General features: G+C 39.4%; 2 protein-coding genes across 4 annotated transcripts in view; one reads left to right on the top strand and one right to left on the bottom strand.

Annotated features, from left to right (window-relative positions):
• The window catches only part of card14 (caspase recruitment domain family, member 14), a 96,522-nt gene extending 86,361 nt beyond the window's left edge, over nt 1-10,161 (top strand). For 2 of the 3 annotated variants that reach the window (XM_060844905.1, XM_060844904.1), the window contains exons 18-21: nt 50-211; nt 1,404-1,528; nt 4,117-4,232; nt 8,802-10,161. In XM_060844905.1, coding sequence (XP_060700888.1) covers nt 50-211; nt 1,404-1,528; nt 4,117-4,232; nt 8,802-9,003 — 605 coding nt within the window. In that variant the 3' untranslated portion in view covers nt 9,004-10,161. The remainder of the gene's footprint in view (nt 1-49; nt 212-1,403; nt 1,529-4,116; nt 4,233-8,801) is intronic. The other variant, XM_060844906.1, reaches the window with a different exon arrangement.
• Nucleotides 10,162-20,567: 10,406 nt separating this feature from the next.
• Nucleotides 20,568-23,021, bottom strand: anapc11 (APC11 anaphase promoting complex subunit 11 homolog (yeast)). Its single transcript, XM_060844910.1, has 2 exons — nt 22,871-23,021; nt 20,568-20,847 (listed from the first exon to the last, which is right to left on the bottom strand). Exons 1-2 carry the CDS (start codon nt 22,977-22,979, stop codon nt 20,702-20,704), a joined length of 255 nt encoding a protein of 84 aa, XP_060700893.1. The 5' UTR covers nt 22,980-23,021; the 3' UTR covers nt 20,568-20,701.
• Between the last annotated feature and the right edge of the window lie 478 nt (nt 23,022-23,499).

Genomic DNA, 23,499 nt, shown 5'->3' with positions numbered 1-23,499 from the left:
AGGTCCAGTTATTGTTTTATTTCTAACATTTTAATTTAATTTATTTTAGATGACAGGTCTCCTGGCAATTGCTTTACATTAATGCCCTACTCATTGGTCAGGCCATGCCACCCACCATCTCTGCGACCAGTGATAATAGCACCCACTCGCATTGGAAAAATTGTGCTTGAGAAGCTGAAAGACCTAGTTGAGTATGAGAAATGTAAAACTGGTAAGGGTCTTGTGAGCCATAAATATACCACATTTTGATGAAGCAAAGGAACAGAATCAATAATTAATTACAAATTTCAGTGAAGGCACCTTTGAATCAGAGGCATTCACCTTTAGCCCCTGTTTTAATTTCCATCATTGTTGGAAATTAATAGATGAAACTTTAGACCTGATTTGGACTATATTAATCTGAGTGTACTTGGATTGAACAGTGGTTTGTAGAAGTGTTTTGTTTAACTGATACTCTAGATTTTGATAAGAAAATCATTTAGTTGTAAACCCAAGTATTTATTTATAGAGTACTGTATCCAATCTGAAGGAAACGGCATACAGATAGTCCTTGATTAATGTGGCTTCACCACAACACAGGTTTTTTTTTAACTTTAAGACCATAAGGAACAGGAGTTTGGTCCCTTGAACCTGCTCTGCCATTCAATGCCATCATGGCTGATCTGACATTCCTTTTGTCCACTTTCATGCCCTTTCTCTGTCATTTTCTATTCATCATTGCAATAATGTGTGTCTGACTCATGAAAATGTGGCCCTTACCCAACATCCAGCAGCATGAAGGAATAAATGTAAGCATTCCTGAAAAGGTTCCTCTTCATTCCACTCATTTTGGTCATTGACTGGTCTCTCTCATGTATGCTGGCTCCTATGTGCTGTAGCCATGAAAGCAAAGAAGCTGTAGCTAAAAACAATCGGAAATCAATCCCACCAAGTGTAAAGTTAGATGTGCTGCCCAGATTTGAGCGTGGTGAGTGAAACATGGATAGCCAAAGAGCATTGGGTCTCAACTGACTTGCCTTCCACTTCCAGATAAGCAATCTTGTCTATTTGGCAAGAATCATTAAAAGATATTCTTTTTAAATATTTTCATGTTTATTTTGGCATTTTATATTAACTTTGTGCTTGTATCCTATATTTGGTTGATGTTCTGAGAATGTAACCTGAATCACATAGGTGTCCAAAGGAATATATGTTTTGAATTACACAGTTTTACTTAATGGGGAACTATCATGTTAATCCAGGATTAACTGTATCATGTCTGCAGAGCACACGACAACACCCAAAACATGTTAATACTTTTTATAAAAATATAGATATATAGTAGAGACCTCTTTAATTTGTAAGTTTCATGTATTGTTCATAATATTTCAAATACACTGAATTAGACTTGTAATTTGTTTTAGAGTGCTTGAATAGTACAGAGTATGCTGCAAAAGACGGAAAAGGAGATATATTGGGTGTGACTGAAGTACAGAATCTACTTCGCTCCTGTTACACACGGACAGCTGTAGAGGCTGTAGTTGCTAAGGTAATATTGGTGATTTCTCTTATGACTGATTTGGGTTTTGGATATTTGTGTACACTTCTTGCTCTCCCATTGTAGTCCTTGCCCTTTATAGCAACTTTTATCCATAGTTCATCTTTATCCACTTTTAATATCAATAGGCAGGAAAGAGTGACCACTAGGCATAGGAATAAAAGTAGGTCATTTGACCCATCAAGTTTGCTTTGCCATTCAATGAGATCATGGCTGATCTGATAATCCTCAATCCTGCCTTTTCCCCATAGGCCTTGATTATCTTACTGATACATCAAATCTGTCTATCTAAGCAATGAGTATACCTACCAAGCCAACCTCTACAGTCCTCAGTGGTAAAGAATTCCACAGATACATTATTCTCTGAGAGAAGAAATTCCTCCTCCTCTCTATCCTAACTTGATAATCCCTTACTCTGTGATTATGCCCTCTAGACTTAGATTCTTCCACAAAAGAAAACAACTGTTCGTATCTACCCTATCAAGCCCCTAAGAATCTTGTATGTTTCATTAAGGTCTCCTCTCACACTTATAAATTCCATTGAGTACAGGCTCAAATTATTCAAACTCTCCTCTTAAGAGAAACCTTCCATCCTTAGGATCAACCTAGTGAACCTTCTCCAGACTGTGTCCAATTCCAGTATATCTTTCTTTATGCCAAAACTGTTCACAATATTCTATGTATTGTGCCTGGTATAGTTTCAGCAAGACTTCCCTATTTTTATTCTTTATTTCATGTTGCTACTCTCATGTTTTCCATTACTTTTGTGCTTTCAGTCTAGTGAATTAATAAACAAATTAACAAACTACTGAATTTTGGAAGACAAATATAAGTGTCACAAATTGATGTTGAATTTACGATTTTCTACCACAAATAACACCTACCACAACTACTTGATAATTGTATATTTACATGTTTTATCTATTCCTCGTTTAAGAACAAATGAAACAATAGGATAAGCAACACACATTTATCACATCAAGCCATCAAACATCAATAAATAACACACTCTCCAAGTGACATGAACTCCACCACACATATTTAATCTTGCAAGGAAGAAAAACACACCTACTTAAATTTTATTTAACTTCAAGCCAACATCAAAGAAGGTGAAAAGCTAAGGAAATATTATTGGATGACTAAAAGTGGAAAATATATGTTTCCCTTCCCAATCTCATGATATTGGTAGCAAATAAAGGTTACAACTCTCAAATAACCAAAGATAAAAAGGAGACTTTATCTATTCATATGGCTCAGTTCACCTGTAGACAGTGTTCTTACCACTGAATTAACGTGGAAGGTTTTGCACTGCAGTTCTAATTTCATTTTTGTTTATATATTTGTTCTCTTTCATTTGTGATATTGATCATCTTTTTCCATGTCACTTGGCTTCCACTCTTCATTCAAGAACAGAGTTTAATAGATATATTGAACAACCCATCCAACCCTCTCCGCACCACCTATCCAGTGCCTCAACAAAATAGATGTTTCTCATTAAGAAACATTGGCAGTGACCTTGGAGAGTGACAAAGCTTATTTCTGTTTTGAATTAACAACAACAAATCTATATTTCCTTCCGAGGTCATTGGATTATGTTCAGGAATGGAAACAGCGACCAGGTTTATTACCACAAAGCAGGGGAATTAGGTGAATTGTGAAGTGCCTACCATTGCTTCCAGTAAAATCACTTAATTCAGCTTGGACCAGAGGTTTTACCTGGGATCTTCTGAGTCAGTTAAGCTTTGCTAGTTGCTGTTTTACTAGCTGAGCCATTGGGTATGCAGTCCTAAGGTCTAATCACATTTGTTGCTGAGCTAATTGTGATTTGAATTAGTCAATCAGTTTTAAATCTGAAATAATAATTTTAATATAAAGCATAGAACATAGAAGGATACAGCACAGTACAGGCCCTTCGGCCCTCGATGTTGCGCCGACCGAATCCTACCTAACCTATACTAGCCCAATAACTTCCAAATGCCTATCCAATGCCCGCTTAAATGACCATAAAGAAGGAGAGTTCACCACTGATACAGGCAGGGCATTCCATGAACTCACAACCCGCTGTGTGAAGAATCTACCCCTAACATCTGTCCTATACCTACCACCCCTTAATTTAAAGCTATGTCCCCTAGTAACACCTGACTCCATTAGCGGTAAAAGGTTCTTAGTATCTACCCTATCTAAACCCCTAATCATCTTATACACTTCTATCAGATCTCCCCTAAACCTTCTCTTCTCCAATGAGAACAGCCCCAAGTGCCTCAGCCTTTCCTCATAAGATTTTCCTACCATTCCAGGCAACATCCTGGTAAACCTCCTCTGCACTCGTTCTAAAGCTTCCACATCCTTCCTATAGTATGGCGACCAAAACTGCACACAATACTCCAGATGAGGCCGCACCAGAGTCTTATACAACTGCAACATGACCTCAGGACTCCGGAACTCAATTCCTCTGCCAATAAAGCCCAGTACACCATATTCTACATAATTCCATAGTTACTTTTCTATTTCTGTAAAAATTAATTGATTGAAAATAAAATTTAAAAGAATATTTTGGTTTTTGTAATGTTTAATTTCAGAATGCCCATTGCCTATTGGAACTTGGGCTGGATTGTGTGAAGCGATTACATAAGGTGGAAATCTACCCCATTGTCATCGTCATCCATCTCTATGAGAAAAACATTAAGAAAATTAAGTAAGTCAAACTGTTATATCTGATCGGATGATGCCAACTTCCAAAACAGTGCTGCTGTCATGGGTTCCTTCTTCCATAACTGTGGTTGACAGGGTCCTCAAATGCATTTGATCTATCACCTGGGTTTCCGCCCTTGCTCTTTCCTATCACTCACAACTGTGTGATCAGATTCCCATAGTTCTCACTTTTCATCCCACTAATTTCCACATTCAAAGGATCATTCTCCACCATTTCAGACAACTGCAGCAAAATGCCACCACCAAACACATCTTCACTTCACCCCCCCATCTGCACTCCACAGGGATCGTTCCCTTTGGGACACTCTAGTCCATTCCTTGACCACCATCACCCTACCTTCCCACAGCACCTTCCCATATACCTGCAGAAGGTGCAACACCTGCCCCTTCACCTCCTCCCTGTTCACATTCCAGGGGCTTTTCCAGGTGAAGCAGCATTTCACCTGTATTGTGTATTGTATTCACTGCATCCAATGTGGCCTAGTCTGCACTGGAGAAATCAAATGCAGACTGAGTGACCACTTTGCAGATTACCTCTAGTCCATGCGCAAGCATGACCCTGACCTTTCTGTAGCCGGTCATTTTAAGATAGTGTCTTGCTTGCATGCTCACGTCTGGCCTTGGCATGCTGCAATGCTCCAACAAATTACAGAGGAAACTGGAAGAGCCACATTTCATCTTCAAACTAGATGCTTTACAATGTTCTGGGCTCAATATTGAGTTCAACAATATTGTGAGCCCATTCCTTTCCTTTCTTTTAGCTTTGCCTGTTACATTCTCTGTGACCGTGTCCTCTCTCCCCTCTCCTCACTCCAGTGGGACTGTCTGTTCTTTCCAGTCTGGTAGTTAGACACATCGTTGTACTATCATCCTCACATTCCAATCATTTAATCTGAATTACCAACACTCTTTCTACCACAGCACTCCAATTCAGTTCTGATAAAGAGTCATGTAGACTTGAAACATTAGCTTGCTTTCTCTCCATAGATGCTGCCTGATCCTCTCATGATCTCCAGCAATTTTTGTTTTCAGTCTAAAAAAATTGGTCATTGCACTTCTGGGGACAGGTATCATTAGTAGAACAGATGATTTCAACCTCTACTCAGAAATGCAAAGTAACTTTTCCTCTGACAAATAATCAAGTCTGAATTAGAGTGGTGCTGGAAAAGCACAGCATGTCAGGCAGCATCCAAGGAGCAGAAAAATCAATGTTTCGGGCAAAAGCCCTTCATCAGAAATATCAAGTCTACCTGGAAACGCTTGAGCAGCCAATCTCTGACTTTATAGCAAGGCACACAAGTTTTTTCTCATATGCTGTTAGAAGAAAGGGCATCTAACTGATTGAGGGGCTGCCCCATATTTTAAAGGAATGATTTGTACAACAATACCTGCTTCAGCAAGCAGTTCTTTAACATACTTACAGCATTAGAGGTTCCAGTTATGGGCAACGACACTGTATGTAACACAGATATATGTAAATTTATATTGTAGGAAAGTTTTCAAAATAATCCATTCATTTACATTTGACTCAATGCAAATTAGGGCATTTGAATGTAACATGCAGATGTGGAAGCTGTAGAGAAGGCACTTTCTTATTAGTGCCTGGTTAATTCAGATAGCAGGAGTGATGCATCACTACAGAGGTTCCCTATCACTGAACTGCTGACTCTGGTTCCTTTACTGTTACCAATTCATGAAAGTCCGTTTCAGCAGTATAACTGGGAGAAAATTGCTTTCCTACCATATGAAATGGGCAAGTACTCTACTTAAAAATTCTTATATTGATACCCACTAAACATTTTCACAAATAATTAAATATGTCCTTTAACATCTCATTCATCAGTAATGTATCAAATTTTACACCTTTAAGAAAAATAATTATCCTTTAAGAAAAACAATAATTTATGAATCAATTAAAAATGTTCAGGACAAACTCTTTTTTTATATATACTATCATGCTAATGCAATAACCAGGAAACATATTTCAAAAGGGATGTAGAAATTTTGAGAACACTTGAACTATGTGAATATTTTTGTTCATGTTAGGAAGCCAATCATTAGGCAGGTGCATTTGAGCATCCTTGAATGAACTTAATCATGACAGTCTCTCTAGACCTAAACAAAGTCAAGATATCTGGAGTCCCATCTGACTCTTCCTTGGAACTGAGTTGGACTTTAACTTTCTGTAAGATTGTCAGAAGTCATTGTCTGATGCAAACTGTGCCAACCAAAGTGCACTACATTAAATAATGCTGACAACTGCATACAGCATGATTACTTCCTTTAACCATTCTCAACTGTGGCTTCACAACCAAAAAGTTACAAAATAGTACCATGTGTGAGCAAATGTCATTTCCTGAGTCTATATGCACATCAAGTACACTGCAACTTTGCGCACACCCATTTTTTTGTTTTTCAAATGACACCGAGAGCAGATGTAAGGAAGGAACAGATATGATCTTTTATTATGGTTTCTTCTTGATTAGTTGCAACCTTTCCTCTTGTTTGCCATTAGCTAGATCTCTAAAGTTCCCTATTCATCAGCTGCTTTAAATCTTTCGACAGGGAAATTGCAAATAAAGGAGCCACATTTGTACAGGCAAGCTTATTTACATACGTGCAGTTTGTGTACAAGTTTTTTGATTTTAGTAAATTTATATTGAATGAAAAATATTTTGGACATACAAAGTTTTGCAGTCCAGAATAACCTCTAGTTGATGAGAAGGCACCTGTTGGAATGTTCCAATAGCATTGTAAGTTAAGACGTTCATTAAATATTTTAATTAAATATCATTTACTCTGTAACTTCTTGAAGACGTTGACCAAGTTAATTGATGATGGTAGAAGGGTTTCAAGAAGTATCTGAAATTCTAGTCAAAAAGATAGTTCTGGGAAAGATTTAAAATTCTAGGGCATTACAGCATGGTGGCTCAGTGATTAGCACTGCTGCCTCACAGCACCAGGCTCAATTCCAGCCTCGGGTGACTGTCTTTGTGGAGTTTGCACATTCTCCCCGTGTCTGTGTGGGTTTGCTCCGGTTTCCTGCTACAGTCCAAAGATGTACAGGTCAGGTGATTAGCTATGGTAAATTGCAATGGGTTAGGTGCATTAGTCAGAGGGAAAGTGGTCTGGGTAGGTTACTCTTTGGAGAGTCGGTGTGGACTGGTTAGGCCGAAGGGCCGGTTTCCACACTGGAAGGAACCTAATCTAATGATAGAATCCCTGGTGCCAATCTACATCCTTGCTTGTATGAAATAATTACAATCTTGTTACTGCTTCAAAGCGTGACAATGATCACTTATGGGAGAAAGTGAGGACTAAAGATGCTGTCGAGTCAGAGGTGAAAAGTCTGGTGCTGGAAAAGCAATGCACGTCAGGCAGCATCCGAGGTGCAGGAGAGTTGACATTTCGGGCCTAAGCCCTTCATCAGGAATGATTGCTTATGCTTTGGTGTACTAGAAATTCTCTCTTGTCCTTTTTTTTTGCCAGAATAAAGAACGATAAGGGATACAGTTTACGACTACTTACACAAATTTGCTGATGAAAGGGTGATAATTAATCAGACTAGATTTTTTTTTAACAGGAGTCTTGTGCGTACAGCAGACTTCAGTATAGGTGAAGTCACCATAGGCTTCTTTCTCAATAGGGAGAGATGACTGTTGGTGGTTTAACTTAAGACTCACTATGCTTCCGGGGAGAGGTTGAGAAGGAAAGTCCTTCATTGTAACCTCAACCAATATGGGAATTGAACTCTCACTGTTGGCATCACTGTTCTTTACAAACTGGTCATCCATGTAACAGCACTGCCAGGCAATGCACATTTCCACAGTTAAAAAGGAGCTCATTCAGCACCTCAAGCTGGTTGCACACAAATATGTGGAAACCATGCAGCCCATCAACACTACTGAACAAGAAATATTCTTCAGTAATATACATTTTCAGGTAGATGGCAAGTTTTACAATTACATAGAAACATGTTGGTTAGGAACATAGCTGGTTCTTGGGGTGCCAAAATGTTGTGACAGGCTGTACTGTTCACAGGTTCTGCACACTGAGCCACATTTTGATATCACATTAAGTGAACTGACCCTGCGTGGCACTGACATCTGCAATGGGGGAGCACTAGCAAGTGGTGGAATAGGTTTGTCCCCTCCATAAATTCCAGCTGCTCATTTTCTGTCCTGTACTAAATCCCATTCATCTAGAACATCCATCTTTCTAATCTACATCTCTCTCCACTATTATAAATATACTCAACACTAATCCTAATCCCTCATCCATGGCTTAACATTTGCCCCACATCAATTTCCATTGTGGAATGTCTTGGAATTGTTTTCATATTAAAAACATTGAATTAATATGATTGTACTCCAAACCGGACTCCCAATTCATAGCAGTGCTATTTATTTGATACTGTCCAAGAAAACTACTTTGACTTATGTCATCACATTCTTTGTGACTGAGGTTTGAGGTTTTTATGCAGTTTCTTCATCTTTCGGGATTCAGTTCTGTTGTGGCAAAAGATACATTGATGTATTCTTGATTTGTTTAGGAAGATCTTGCAGAAATATGGAGTGACAGAGGATTTGCTATTGCAGTGTTCTCGAAGGGAAGAGTCTTGCTTGGACACATTGCCATGCCTGTACAACAGCATTGCCGATGGCTGGAGTGATCTTGATTCACTTGTCAACTTAGTCAAAGCTACAGTAAAGGATGAACAAAAGAAAATTGTCTGGCTTGAAGACTCACTCTAATGTGTTGGTCTAAGGATTGGGCACAAGCATAGCTGAAGGGTTATTAAGTAGCGAGTGAACTATCCCTTCTTAATACATAGGTATAGAAATAAATTATCGTTGGTATGCTTTCAGAGGATTTTGTTAAATTTTCATGCATACCACTGGAAACACACGTTTCTATTAAATATAAAAGTGAATAACCTATTTGTATATTTTTGGGTGTGCTTTCTTTGTGCAGCTCCTGCCATTCCCTCTCTCCTACTGGTTGGGAATCATAGTAGCTTTGAGAGAAAAAAAAGAACACTCTTATTGGGTATCGAACAAAAATAAAAGAACTTACTTCATTTGTAGGGTACAGTTATTCTGTGAGTGCTGACTAAGAAACAATTTATTTGAATAAAAGCAGTCTACTCAAAATGTTTGAATATTTATAATAGAAACAAGCAGTTGTGGTGGTGGGAATATTTCCAATTAATTTCTATGATAATGATTAAAGTTATAGAAAGATATTTTTGTAAAAATATTACATAGGGCATTTTATTGCACTTAGCAAACGGGCTGCAAGAAGGCAGCTCACAATCATTTTCTCAAAGGAAATGAAGGAGCTTGGTAATATGCATTAAAAATTGCAAGCAGATGGAAAGTGTTGGCAAGTAGCTGTAAGCTTAGGGCTGGTACACAAGGCTCAGGATATTTAAAACCGTCCTTGTGAGGCAAGAGTAGCATTTCCTATCCTGGGTTCATAAAAATTGAGAAAGACTGATCCTTTCAGGATTCCTCTTATTCTAATTACTCTTAGCAATAGGGATACAGGGCTTTCCTGATCGGGACATCTTATTAAAATAAGAGTCGGGCTATCACTGTATCATTGGACTCCAATTTGTAAAGTATCAAATAAACAACCTGGTCAAAGGAGCAGGTTAAAACTTACTACAATTACCACAAATATTGCCCTGATCAGTGGCACCCACATCTCAAAAAGTAGTAATTTTTAAAAAACAGAAACATCATTCCTTTTTTCCATACTTTGTAAAGTCTTAAGATTTTTTTTTCATGTTTAAGGAAGATTTATAGAAACAGAAGTTGTCAATGGGATACAGTTGCAATGATAAAACAATTTGACACCTGTGAATGCATGCAGTAGCAATGTGGTTATATGAATTAGTTTTGTGCATCACAAGTGACAGCCACTTTAGTATTTGTCTTCATAATATTACTTATTGCCAAATACTTATGCTGCCATCTGTTGTTTCACTATTACTTGGAACGTTGTGTATTTATATGTACAATATCTATTTAAAATGTTTGTTTTTTAGACAGCTGCATGTTTCCATGCACAAAAAACTCTGCAGGAGTCCATTTTCTTTCGTATGAAACAGTCATTATATTATTTAAATACTTGAGATGTTTCAAGTGACATGTTTGATTTGCTTGAACCACTGTGATACTGTGAACAATACTGTAAATATTTGAAGTGTGAGAACTGAATGAACCGTAATCTATGATGTACCATTATAAATCATCATCCAATTGTTTCCAAAAGATCAAATATTTAACATCTTGAAATTGTTTAAATATATAAATTGAATATCGGACATCCCTAAAAAGTGATAAATATTTTTGTATCTCAGAGATGCATTATCCAATTTCTGTCAGTTAAATAATTTAAGTAAACCAATTTGTCTCTTTTACATACAAAAATTATCGTTGTTAGGCCATATTTCAAAAACCAAATAGTCATCCCTGTTCGTAGTCAACTCTGTGTTTCTATTTGTCTTTCATTGTATTGAAATATGTACATGAAAAATTGTATATAAAGACTAGGCTTGGAAATATGTATTAAAAATTGCAAGCAGATGGAAAGTGTTGGCAAGTAGCTGTAAACTTAGTGCTGGTGCACAAGACCCAGGGTATCTAAAACCATCCTCGTGAGGCAAGAGTAGCATTTCCTATCCCGGGTTCATAAAAATTGAAAAAGACTGATCCTTTCAGGATTCCTCTTATTCTAATTACTCTCAGCAAAAGGGATACAGGGCTTTCCCAATCGGGACATCTTATTAAAATAAGAGTCAGGCTATCACCGTATCATTGGACTCCAATTTGTAAATTATTAAATAAACAACCTGGTCAAAGGAGCAGGTTAAAACTTACTACAATTACCACAAGATAAACTGGATTAAAAATCAACCATTTCTACTTCTATTTGTCACATGTATGTTTTCTAGATTCTCACCTTTTCCTTTGACTTGTACCCAGACCAACAAATGTTCACTCACCTCCACCTGTGTGTTTCTTTCCAATTTCAGAAATCTCTGTAATTCCACTGAGTTCCTCTAGACAAAACGTGAGCCTATATAGAACTAGCTCTGCCTGACTTTTCAACAACTATGTCGAACACAGTCTGACTTATGCTTCTCTCTGCCATCCTCTTCTTCTATAAAAATAACTATTTTGGTGCTTCCTCCTTTTTTCACTTTTATTATTATATACTACATTGCTTCCACTTTCCAGCTCCCTTTTATGGGCATTCCAGCTCTAGATTTTTCTTTCTTGAATTTGTCTGGTCTCCCATTAGATTTTCAATAAGCATCTATGCAAATTTGGTGATAGTAAGTGCAGTTTTCCTTATTTAAGTCTTTCATATATATTTGTAAATTGTAATCCCAGCACTGAATTCTGTGGGCGTTCCACGATTTACACATAGCCATTCTGAAAATGTCTCCTTATCCAAACTTCCTGTAATCTATTCATTAGCCAATCCGCTATCAACACTATGGGATCTTTTTAAGTAGTCTTACATTCAGTATTTGGGTACTCTTCAGTCATATTAACTATCCACTGTTTGGGCCTTAGCTGTATCTGTCAATTTGTTACAATGTGGGACTACTGGTGCTAGCAAATTTATTTGACATTGAATGCAAGAAGGGATAATCAGGTAAAAATTTGGACACAAGCATATATTGGTGTCACTGGGGTATTTGTGTCGGCATAATTTTTTTTCTGGAATGCACTGTGGAGCCAGTATTTTTGTATTGATTTCAGGTCTGATTTGTAATTTTTTCCTGTGCTTCCAACTGCTTAAATTTCACTTCTGAGAAACATTATTTTTCTGGGCCACAGCTGATGAGAATTTTTCAGTTTTGTTGATTTGCAGACCCTTCTATTACCTTTCCAATGATATTCAGCTGGTATGATGTCAAAAATAGGTGTTCGGTCCCTTCAACATGACTCACTCACGAGGCTTTAACAGCCATATGGCACCAACCATAAAGTGTTGATTCTAAAAAAAACTCTTCTTGTGAATCAATGTCCAGTCAGCAGAAATGAAGGTAAGGAGCAGGACATTGAAGGATGTGAAGAAAAATCTTTAGACTCAGAGGTTGGTGGGAATCTGGAACTTCCTTTAAGGGTATTGGGGGCAGAAACCCAGAAAACAAACACTTTAGCAAGTGTACACATTATTCTAAAACATACAAAGTTATGGGTTAAATGCTGGAAAACAGGATTAAAATAGTTAGGTGGTTGTTTTTGATCATTGCAGACTTGATGGACCAAAGGGCCTTTTTTCTGTGCTGTAGATGTATATTATGCTAATTCAATTATGCCAGAACAAAAAAAAAACCCTGGAATTTTCTCCCCTTTCTACCAGTGTCTGCCTACATTGGAAGAATGTAGTTGGTCTTGCTGTTGTAGTATAGGGTTCTACTATTTTGGGCACAGCAACGTACAAAATTCTCATAGCTTCTATGAAAACCATTGCATGCGCCCCCACCTAAAATGACAAAAAATGGCCCAGACTTTGTTGGTAAGGGTAAAGGAATAATGCTGACTGTTCACTTCGCTGACAAAATTTGTTTCTGACTTCTGCGTGAAGTCAGAAGTGCTGCATATAATCAGACTTCAGAATCTTCAGAAACAGTGGCTAAACCAGGAAGTACAACTCAAGTAAATTTTTTTCAGAACATGAAATAATTATCAGGAAAGCTAGATGAGGTTATAAGAAAATTAAAGTCAGAGTCAAATGTACAGCATGGAAACAGACCCTTCAGTCCAACCCGTCAATGCTGACCAGATATCCCAACCCAATCTAGTCCCACCTGCCAGCACCCAGCCCATATCCCTCCAAACCCTTCCTATTCATATACCCATCTAGATGCCTTTTAAATGTTGCAATTGTACTAGCCTCCACCACTTCCTCTGGCAGCTCATGCCATACATGCATTACCCTCTGCATGAAAAAGTTGCCCCTTAGGTCTCTTTTATATCTTTCCCCTCTCACCCCAAACCTATGCCCTCTACTTCTGGACTTCCCCACCCCAGGGAATCTATTTATTCTATCCATGCCCCTCATGATTTTATAAACTTTTATAAAGTCACCCCTCAGTCTCCAACGCTCCAAGGAAAACAGCCCCAGCCTATTCAATCTCTCCCTCTTGCTCAAATTCTCCAATCCTGGCAACATCCTTATAAATCTTTTCTGAACTCTTTCAAGTTTCATGACATTTTTCTGATAGGATGGAGACCAGAAACGCATGCAGTATTCCAAAAGTGGCCTAACCAATATCCTATACAGACGTTACAAGACCTCCCAACTCTTTACTCAATACTCTGACCAATAAAGGAATGCATACCAAACACCTCCTTCACTATCCTATCTATGGGCGACTCCCATAGTTATGAACCTGCACTCCAAGGTCTCTTCGTTCAGCAACGCTCCCTAGGCCCTTACCGTTAAGTGTATAAGTCCTGCTAAGATTTGCTTTCCCAAAATGTAGCACCTGACATTTATCCAAATTAAACTCCATCTGCCACTTCTCAGACCATTGGCCCATCTGATCAAGAGGTAATCTGAGGTAACCTTCTTCGTTGTCCACTACACCTCTAACTTTAGCGTCATCTGCAAACATACAACTATACCTCTTATGCTCACATCCAAATAAGTGATGAAAAATATTGGACCCAACACCAATCCTTGTGGCATTCCACCGGTCACATGCCTCCAGTCTGAAAACAATCCTCCAACACCTCTGTCTTCTACCTTCAAGTAAGTTCTGTATCCAAATGGTTAGTTCTCTCTGTATTCCATGAGATCTAACTTTGCCAACCAGTCTGCCATGGGGAAACTTGTTGAACATCTTACTGAAGTCCTTATGGATCGTGTCTACCGCTCTGCCCTCAAAAAACCTCTGTTACTTCTTCAAAAAAACTCAATCAAGTTTTTGACTCTTATTTCTCACGCACAAAGTCACGTCGACTATCCCTAATCAGTTCTTGCCTTTGCAAATACATGTACATCCTGCCCCTCAGTATTCTCTCCAACAACATCTCTAGCTTCCCATAGCAACTTCTCTAGCTTCCCATAGAGTTTGAGGGTACACCTGATCAGGTCCTGGGGATTTATCCACTTTTATGCATTTCAAGACATCCAGCACTTCCTCCTCTGTAATATGGACATTTTTCAAGATGTCACCATCTATTTCCCTACAATCTATATCTTCTATGTCCTTTTTCACAGTAAATACCGATGTAAAATACTTGTTTAGTATCGCCCCCATCTGCTGCAGCTCCACACAAAGGCAGCCTTGCTGATTTTTGAGGGGTCCTAATTGCTCCCTAGTTACCTTTTTGACCTTATGTATTTTAAGAAGGTTTACTAAAAGATTTACTAAAAGAAATTCTAGCATTTATGAATGAATGACACTGCAGCACTTGTAGAATCATTAGCAATTATTACTTCGCACACCATTAGAAAATAATTTACACCTGAATGCACCATCCCTAACCTTAGAACCAAAATGAATACCTGAGCACATCCACGTTATATTTCATTAGCTGTTTGTTTACCACCTGACCTTTGGAATCATTTTGTGGCAGTTTACATGCCCGCCTGATTTTGCATCATCAGAAATATTAAATATATTACTCTCAGAACGTCTGGCCAAGTCATTAATATTACTGAGAGTCCCCAGCCCTGATCTCTGTGATCTCTCCAGCAGTTAGTCTGCCAACTTAAGTGTAATGTTAATCCTTCTTCTCTGCTTCCTGTTAATCAATCCTTCAACTCCATGAGTTCTTTATTACGGCACTGTATCAAATGCTTTCTAGAAGTCTATGAATACACTTCTACTGATTCCCCTGGATCTATACTCCTTTGATCAACACCTCTGCCATTTTCTTACTCTTTATGATTTCGTCAGGGCTATGACCAACAGTGCGCCACTAGGATCAGTGCTGTGTCCACTGTTGTTCATCATTTATGTAAACAATTTGGATGAGAATATAGGAGGCATAATTAGAAAGCTTGCAGTTTACACAAAATTGGTGGTCGAGTGGACTGTGAAGGTTATCTATGAGTACAATGGAATTTTGATCAACTGGGTCAGTGGACTGAGGAATTGTAGACAGTGTTTAATTTGCATAAATGCAAGGTGGTGCATTTTGGCAAGACAAGCTAGGGGCATGCGACTGAACAGCATCCTAGGGGTACAGGTATGTAATTCCTTCAAAGTGGCATCACAGATAGGGCAGCATTTGGCATACTGACCTTCATCAGTCACAGCACGGAGTACAGATGTCAAGTTAAAGATGTAGAAGACATTGGTAAGTGCTGTGTACAATTCTGATCACCCTGCTAATGGGAAGGATGCCATAGGTGCAAAAAAAAAATTAGAGTGTGATGCTGGAAAGGCACAGCAGGCCAGGTAGCATCCGAGGAGCAGGAGAATTGACGTTCCAGGCATGAACCCTTCTTCAGGAATGAGGATGGTGTGTCAAACAGGGCTGAGATAAAAGGTGGGGGGAGGGGGGAAAGAGAGAGAGCAAGAAGATGATTGCAGGTCAAGAGGGCGGTGGAGAACATCGTCAACCACATCGGAGGGGAAATTACAGTCTTTGAAGAAGGAGGCCATTTGGGCTGGGAGTGGAGGTTGGGTTGGTGGGGGGGTGTGGACCTGACAAGGGAGTTGCGAAGGGAGAGGTCTCTCCGGAACCAGAGGAGGAGAAGCGGTGGAGAGCACCGTCGAGCACATCTGAGGGTAAATTGTGGTCTTTGAAGAAGGCAGCCATTTGGGCTGTTCAGTAGTGGAATTGGTCCTCCTGGGAGCAGATGTGGTGGAGGCAAAGGAATTGGGAATATGGGATGACGTTTTTACAGGGATCCCATATTACACCATCCCATATTCCCAAATCCTTTGCCTCCGCCGCATCTGCTCCCAGGAGGACCAATTCCACTACCGAACAGCCCAAATGGCCACCTCCTTCAAAGACCGCAAATTCCCCTTAGCTGTGCTCGACGATGCTCTCCACCGCATCTCCTCCACTTCCCGCACCTCCGCCCTTGAACCTTGCCCCTCCAATCACTACCAGGACAGAACCCCACTGGTCCTCACCTTCCACCCCACCAACCTCCGGATACATTGTATCATCCTCCGTCATTTCCACCACCTCCAAACAGACCCCACCACCAGGGATGGATTTCCCTCCCCACCCCTGTCAGCGTTCCGGAGAGACCACTCCCTCTGCGACTCCCTCGTCAGGTCCACACCCCCTACCAACCCAACCTCCACTCCCAGTACCTTCCGCTGCAACCACAAGTGCAAAACTTGCACCCACACCGGTGCAAACCACCCCCCCCCCAGCCTATCACCCTCACCTCTTTCCACCACGAAGATAACCTTGCTGTACACAGAATTGTACACAGCACTTACCAATGTCTTCTACAGCTTTAACTTGACATCTGTACTCTGTGCTGTGACTGATGAAGGTCAGTATGCCAAATGCTGCCTTTGCTGCCCTGTGATGCCACTTCGAAGGAATTACATACATGTACCCCTAGGATGCTGTTCAGTCACACACCCCTAGCTTGTCTTGCCAAAATGCACCACCTTGCATTTATGCGAATTAAACGCCATCTACCATTCCTCAGTCCACTGATCCAGTTGATCAAAATTCCATTGTACTCATAACCTTCTTCACAGTCCACTCTACCACCAATTTTGTGTAAACTGTAAGCATTCTAATTATGCCTCCTATATTCTCATCCAAATTATATACATAAATGATGAACAAAAGTGGACACAGCACTGATCCTAGTGGCACACTGTTGGTCATAGCCCTGAAGAAATCAAAGAATAAGAAAATGGGAGAGGTGTTGATCAAAGTTTTGTTTTTCTTTGAGTAGGATAGATCAAGGGGAAATCAGTAGAAGTGTATTCGTAGACTTCTAGAAAGCATTTGATACAGTGCCATACAAAAGAATTCATGGAGTTGAAGGATTGATTAACAGGAAGCAGAGAAGAAGGATTAACATTACATTTAAGTTGGCAGACAAACTGCTGGAGAGATCACAGATCAGTGCTGGGGACTTGGCACCCACTTGCACCTCCCCCCGGCCTATCACCCTCACCTCTTCCACCTATTGTATTCCCAGCACCCCTCCCCCCCCACCCTTTATCTCAGCCCACTTGGCACATCAGCTTCATTCCTGAAGAAGGGCTTATGCCCGAAACGTCGATTCTCCTGCTCCTCAGATGCTGCCTGGCCTGCTGCGTTTTTCCAGCACCACACTTTTCAACCCTGGTCTCTACCATCTGCAGTCCTCGCTTTCTCCCAAAAGATATTACAGAATGTTACCGAGACTGGGAGGTTTGGATTATATGGTGGGGCACAATAGACTGGGACTTTTTTCCCTGGTGTTGGAGGCTGAGGAATGACTTTATAGAGGTTTATAAAACAATGAAGGGCATCAGTAAGGTAAATAACCATGGTCATTTCTCCAAGGTAGGGGAGTCCAAAACTTAATGGCACAGGTTTAGGTTAGAGAAAAAGATTTAAAAGGGCATGAGGGGCAACATTTTTACTCAGAGGGTGGTAGGTACATAGAACGAGCTGCCAGAGGATATGGTAGAGACAGGTACAATTATAACACTTAGAAGACATTTGGACAGGTACATGAATCGGAAAGGTTGAGAGAGATATAGGCCAAAGTAGGAAAATGGGACTAGTTTAGTTCAGGAAACTTAGTTGACATGGACAAGTTTGGCCAAGGGGCCTATTTCTGTGCTGTATGACTTGAAGACATTTGGATCATTCACTCAAAGTTTGCCTTCAGCCACAAGGAGATGCTCTGAAACCGGACAGGAAACAACTTTTAGGACTAATGCAGCTGCAGACAACATACTTGGACAAATACAAGCCTACTCACATGATGCTATAGATTGACTGCAACATGAAGCTCAACCAGGTTTTTTTAAGCAGATCCAGCAGACAAACCCAATGAGTTCTTTAGTAAAGATTTTAATAACTACGCATCACAAACACCAATTGATCTGTAGAATTCAACTGAGGAGGTATTGCCATACCTCAACAATCAAATGGCTGAACATTAAGCAGAATGAACACAAGCATTCAAGTACTAATGGTAAGATCAGCACGAACAAAATATTGATTTCCTATTCCAACGGGATGGTTAAATGTGATAATTTGAAAACGCTATGGAAAATTACACTTGCTGAGATTAGCATATATTTGAAAAAAAATTGTTAATTGAGAAAATTTTGTTCTGATTAAGCATTTATACTTGACCAAAGTGTACCCCAGCAAAAGGAAATACTGCCAGCTTATTGTTGCACCACATGTTGCCTGAACTATTATTTAAAGTTTCATATTTTCTCAGCACCATTTGTACCTGCAAATGTTTCAAATAAAAGAATGAGTTACATTCTGCATACAAATGCTCAACCTGATTAGCATTATAGTCTAAAATTATAGTCAAAACTATGAAGACACTAAAATAAAATTATATTTTGACTATGACTCTAAGTGAGGTGGAATGAAAACTGGTGAGAAAAATAAAACTAAGGTATTTCAGTACAGCATGAATTGTTTTGGGACTTAATTCACACTATTTTTCAGGTTTATGTTGATCCTAAGAGACCACATTCTTGACAAGATGCTAAGTCAAAATATTCTTCTATTGTATTCAGTTTTTCAATTTAAATAATTTTGAACCAAACTTTTCAATCTTGTTGGAGACTGTTACTTTTGCATGCACAAAGGTTACTTGCCCCATGTCAGCTCAAACCTGCATTTGAACATACACTATTTTAGTATCTTGAAGAGTCAAATGGTGCTGAACATCCGCACTTCTGACTAAGATGGAGGGAAGCTCATTTTTGAAGCAGCTGAGAATAGTTGGGGCTAAGTCAATTTAGAATTCAGATACAAAGTTCCTGTCATCACTGAAATTTCTGAATGGGGTTCAAATAGTACATGGAATAATTAAGAATGCTAAAGGATCACTGAATGTCACTAAATTAAAAACATTCTTACCTAATGATAGATATGGATATCGTGTCTTTTGGTCTGAAATTTGATGGATACAAACAAATTGTTAGAACTAAAACAATTGATAAACTATAAACTATGCCCATGACCAATAATTCCAGGTCAAAGCAAATCCCAGAATCTTCTTTACTTTCTCTTGAATCAGAAACTAAGTGAAGTTCAACAAAAGATGATAAAACCTGACACAATCAATACCCTGTGGGGAAAACTTGAAAACTGACGTGAGGTCAAACCTAGTTACAAATTTTGTATCTTAAAAGTGGGAGATCATCATCATGCTGTGAAATTATATTTGGTTTTCAACTGCTCTGGTCATCAACTCAAGTTAAAATGGTTCTTGCTCCATCATTAAAAAAAAAGGACTGAAAGTATGTCTCAGTGTGAAGGAGCCCAGCAACCCTAACTCTGTAACCAGTAGGAGTGTGCAAGGTTTGTGGCTGAGGCTCAAGGTGCAAAGGGGACCAGAAAGCACTGCAACCACAATCGACAATCAGGGATCTTGTGTATACATCATAAGGATCATGGAAGTCAGAAACATTTATCTCCACAAATTCCACAGTCAACAGCAAAGCTGAGATAAGACATCAGTTTTACGGTTTTCCACTATTACTTTACTCTGAATCACTTGTAACAAAGGCTCAATCTCCTACTGCCAGGGTCCAGGCAGGATCCTGCATGATGCTGTCAAGATCATAGTATGCTCACAAATGCCTGATAAGTAACTCACTAATTGGTTAACATATTACCTGTCAACAACAGGCATATTGCCACTGCAATTGCAGTTGCCCTTCCAAAAAAAAGGAGATGGAACATATCGTAGAGTCGGAATAGCCTTGCTCTAAGCTGCAAAATTCAGTAGAAATGTAATAACTTCATAACTAAATACATCTGTCCTTTGTTTTAGCATATTCAGTAAAGATAGTCCAAATCAATTTATTTTTAAATTAGAAAAATAAATCATTTCTCCGATATAAAATAGTGCCAAAGTTGTATTGGAATAGTTTCCTTACTTTTTTTGTAGCAGGTACAAAAAAAGAACATGGCTTCAAAATTACAAAAAATGGATCTCTATTGATTAGCACAGTCTTAACTTGAGAAACAAACAATACATCGCAATGTTTATGAAAACGTTTGAGTTATTAGCCGTCCAATAAATTAAATAGTATCTGTCTGCTCACTTGACAGTGCAACTGTTTTGTGTAGATCAAACTCCTTTCATACTTACTAAAAGCAAAATATTCCATTGACAGGAATTTCTTTAATGGCCTGTTTAACTTTTTTTTTTGTTGCTGCATTATTGTTGCAACATAATGAAAATGTACAAAATCTGATTGAGTGCAGAATCCACAGGCTCAAATTGTCCAGTTGCTTTTCACTCCTTGAATTTCCATTCTTGTCGACACATAGGACAATGCTGCTGCACCTGCTGGGAGTTCAGCCATTTCAAGATACAGTGCATATGGAAACAATGAGAGCACTGACCCCACACCAATGGGCAGTCATCTCCTGGAACTTTACCTGAAACACAAACATTTCTATAATCAGTTCATGCAATGTTTCTCAGCCCTTTTTTGTTATGCTACTAGTTCATGAATAATTAAAATGTCTGTGCCCATTACGAAAGCAACATTTGAATCAAAAGATGCAAAAAACTGTTTTGGCAGCTGCAGCCTAAAAATGTTTTAACTAAAATTTAAATTCAATTTAGTTTATATCAGAGTTCAAATTCAACTGTAAGAAAATATGAACAAAATAAAATGAAACCAGCTTTCATATTATTGAGGTTATAATTTAATTTTCATGATTTTAAATATCTACCATTGCTCAGAAAGAAATTCCAGCCATGTATGTTCGATTTTAACAACTATTGCAGTTCAGCCAACAAGAGCAGTCAATGTTACCACCCAGGTATATATTAAGCACTGTTCAAACTATGATCTTGCAACTTTTAGGAATGATGATACAACTGAGCACAATGATTAGTTACTGTGTAAATGCAACAAATGCTAGAGATCACAGCAGGTCAGACAACATCCATGGAGATTCAGCAAGCTAACATTTCGAGTCTAGATGACTCTTCATCAGAGCTAGCTCACATTAACTGTAGTTCATTTCACACGTCTGTGCTCAGATTTACAGCAGTGCTCAGTCTAACAGTGACTAAGATTTTCAGGAAGGGTTCTGAGCTTTTCCAGAAACTTTTGTTTTTGTTTCCAATTTATAAAATCCAATGTTCTTTCGGTTTTTATTTAAAATTTTCAACCTTGCTTTCAACTCAATCCATAACCGACATCCTACCAGCCCTACAAAATATTGCTTTAATTATGGCCTCAAGTGACCCAATTTTAGTTACTCCACCTATGTCTTCAGCTGTCCAGGCCCTAACATCTAAAATGCCCACCAGAAGCATTGGTCTCTTTCTCTATGATGCTCCTTAGAAATCTATCTTTTGACTTTTTTTACCATCTGATCTAATAGCTCGTTATAAAAAAAAGGATGGGACATTAAGTCACAAAGTCTCTGAAGAACCTCAAAACATTCTATTAAAGGCACTATATAAATACACGTAGTAGTATCAACTGCAACGAGTGAGATGTAAATATACCTAGATATCTTAAGCGAGTGTGTTCAACAGTGAAAAAAATTTCAATCCCAAATTCGTGGGCGGCACGGTGGCACAGTGGTTAGCATTGCCGCCTCTCAGCGCCTGAGACCCGGGTTCAATTCCCGACTCAGGCGACAGGCTGTGTGGAGTTTGCATGTTCTCCCCGTGTCTGCGTGGGTTTCCTCCGGGTGCTCCGGTTTCCTCCCACAGTCCAAAGATGTACGGGTCAGGTGAATTGGCTATGCTAAATTGCCCGTAGTGTTAGGTAAGGGGTAAATGTAGGGGTATGGGTGGGTTGCGCTTCGGTGGGTCGGTGTGGACTTGTTGGGCCGAAGGGCCTGTTTTCACACTGTAAATCTAATCTAATCTAATCTAATCAAATCAAATCAGGATAAGGCTATCCCCATGTACTTGCTGGAGTTTGCAATTATTAAGATGCTGTATTCCGTGAAAACAGTATAGTATGGAGCAGTACCAGTTCAATATACACCACGAGAAACAATTAACGGGTAAGTCAGTGTAATGAAACTTACTTCTATTACATTTTGTAAATGGCCACTTCTAAACCAGATTACAGTTCTTTCCCAGTTATAATTACTATAGCGGAAAGGATAATTTGTTGACCAGAAAACACCTTTAGTGTAGTGCCTATTTCATATAATAACAGATTAAATTTTAGATTATCAAGCATCTTGTTTAAGTCTGACAAAACCTTAATTTTGAAAATGAACTTGGATTAGCTTCTGTTCAACTATATGCACAGCATTTAAACAGAAAAATGTAAACATGATATAGGAGTTAGGTGTTGGAGAGGGATTTGGGGATCTCCAATCTCCTGGTTTGGAGGCTCACCCTCCCCCCCTCCTTTCCTCCATACCCTCCCTGTCTCATCCCCACTCTCCCTTCCTCTATCCCTCCATCATTCCCCGTACTCACAGTCCGGGCAGCAGCCGTTAAACGCCGTGCGGCAAATGCCACAATTCTCGTCGTTAGCCACCCAGAACCAGGTAGCGATGGCGTTCCAGCGCTTCACCTTGACCCGCATTGAGGCGGTTGTGCGGCCGAGGCCTGCCGTCACGAGCCGGGGGTGGGGGGCGGGGGATCGGGATCACGCTCCATTCATCAGGTCTGGCCTGTTTTTAACTTCACAATAAGCACTGAACGGAACACAATCTTCCGAATTACATTTCATTCGCCCCATCAACCCAAAAAAACAAAATTCTAAAACGGGAGTCTGCACAACAACAGGGAAGTTTCAGAGTTTGGATTTTTCTATTATCGATTTTGTTTCTGGGGTTGATTCCCCGTGTCTGGAAGGTCCGTTCCAGGCGCTTTGATTGGGTCGATCAGCGCCTCTTTCTGATTGGCTGTTCCTCGTGACGCTTCTGATTGGCTGGTTTGAACAGAGAAGTGGGAGGTTTATGTTTCTTGTGATATAGGATTAGATCAATAGGAAGAGAGTTGATCCATTGAGAAAGAGCAGATCCATTGAGAGAGAACTGATCCATTGAAATAGACCATATCCTCCAAGAGGAATCAAGTCCATGGAGTCGTACAGATCTAGA

The sequence above is a fragment of the Hemiscyllium ocellatum genome, chromosome 25 (genome assembly GCF_020745735.1).
Source record: "Hemiscyllium ocellatum isolate sHemOce1 chromosome 25, sHemOce1.pat.X.cur, whole genome shotgun sequence".
NCBI lineage: Eukaryota > Metazoa > Chordata > Chondrichthyes > Orectolobiformes > Hemiscylliidae > Hemiscyllium > Hemiscyllium ocellatum.
Note: the sequence above shows the minus strand (reverse complement) of the source record. Positions and strands in the feature narration are given on the sequence as shown.

Bases quoted from the DNA above. Each gene is read 5' to 3' on its own strand.
- anapc11 (XM_060844910.1), bottom strand. From the start codon at position 22,979: ATGCGGGTCAAGGTGAAGCGCTGGAACGCCATCGCTACCTGGTTCTGG. The intron at 20,848-22,870 runs GTGAGTACGGGG...TTTGTGTTTCAG, and splicing joins TAACGGCTGCTGCCCGGACT to GTAAAGTTCCAGGAGATGAC.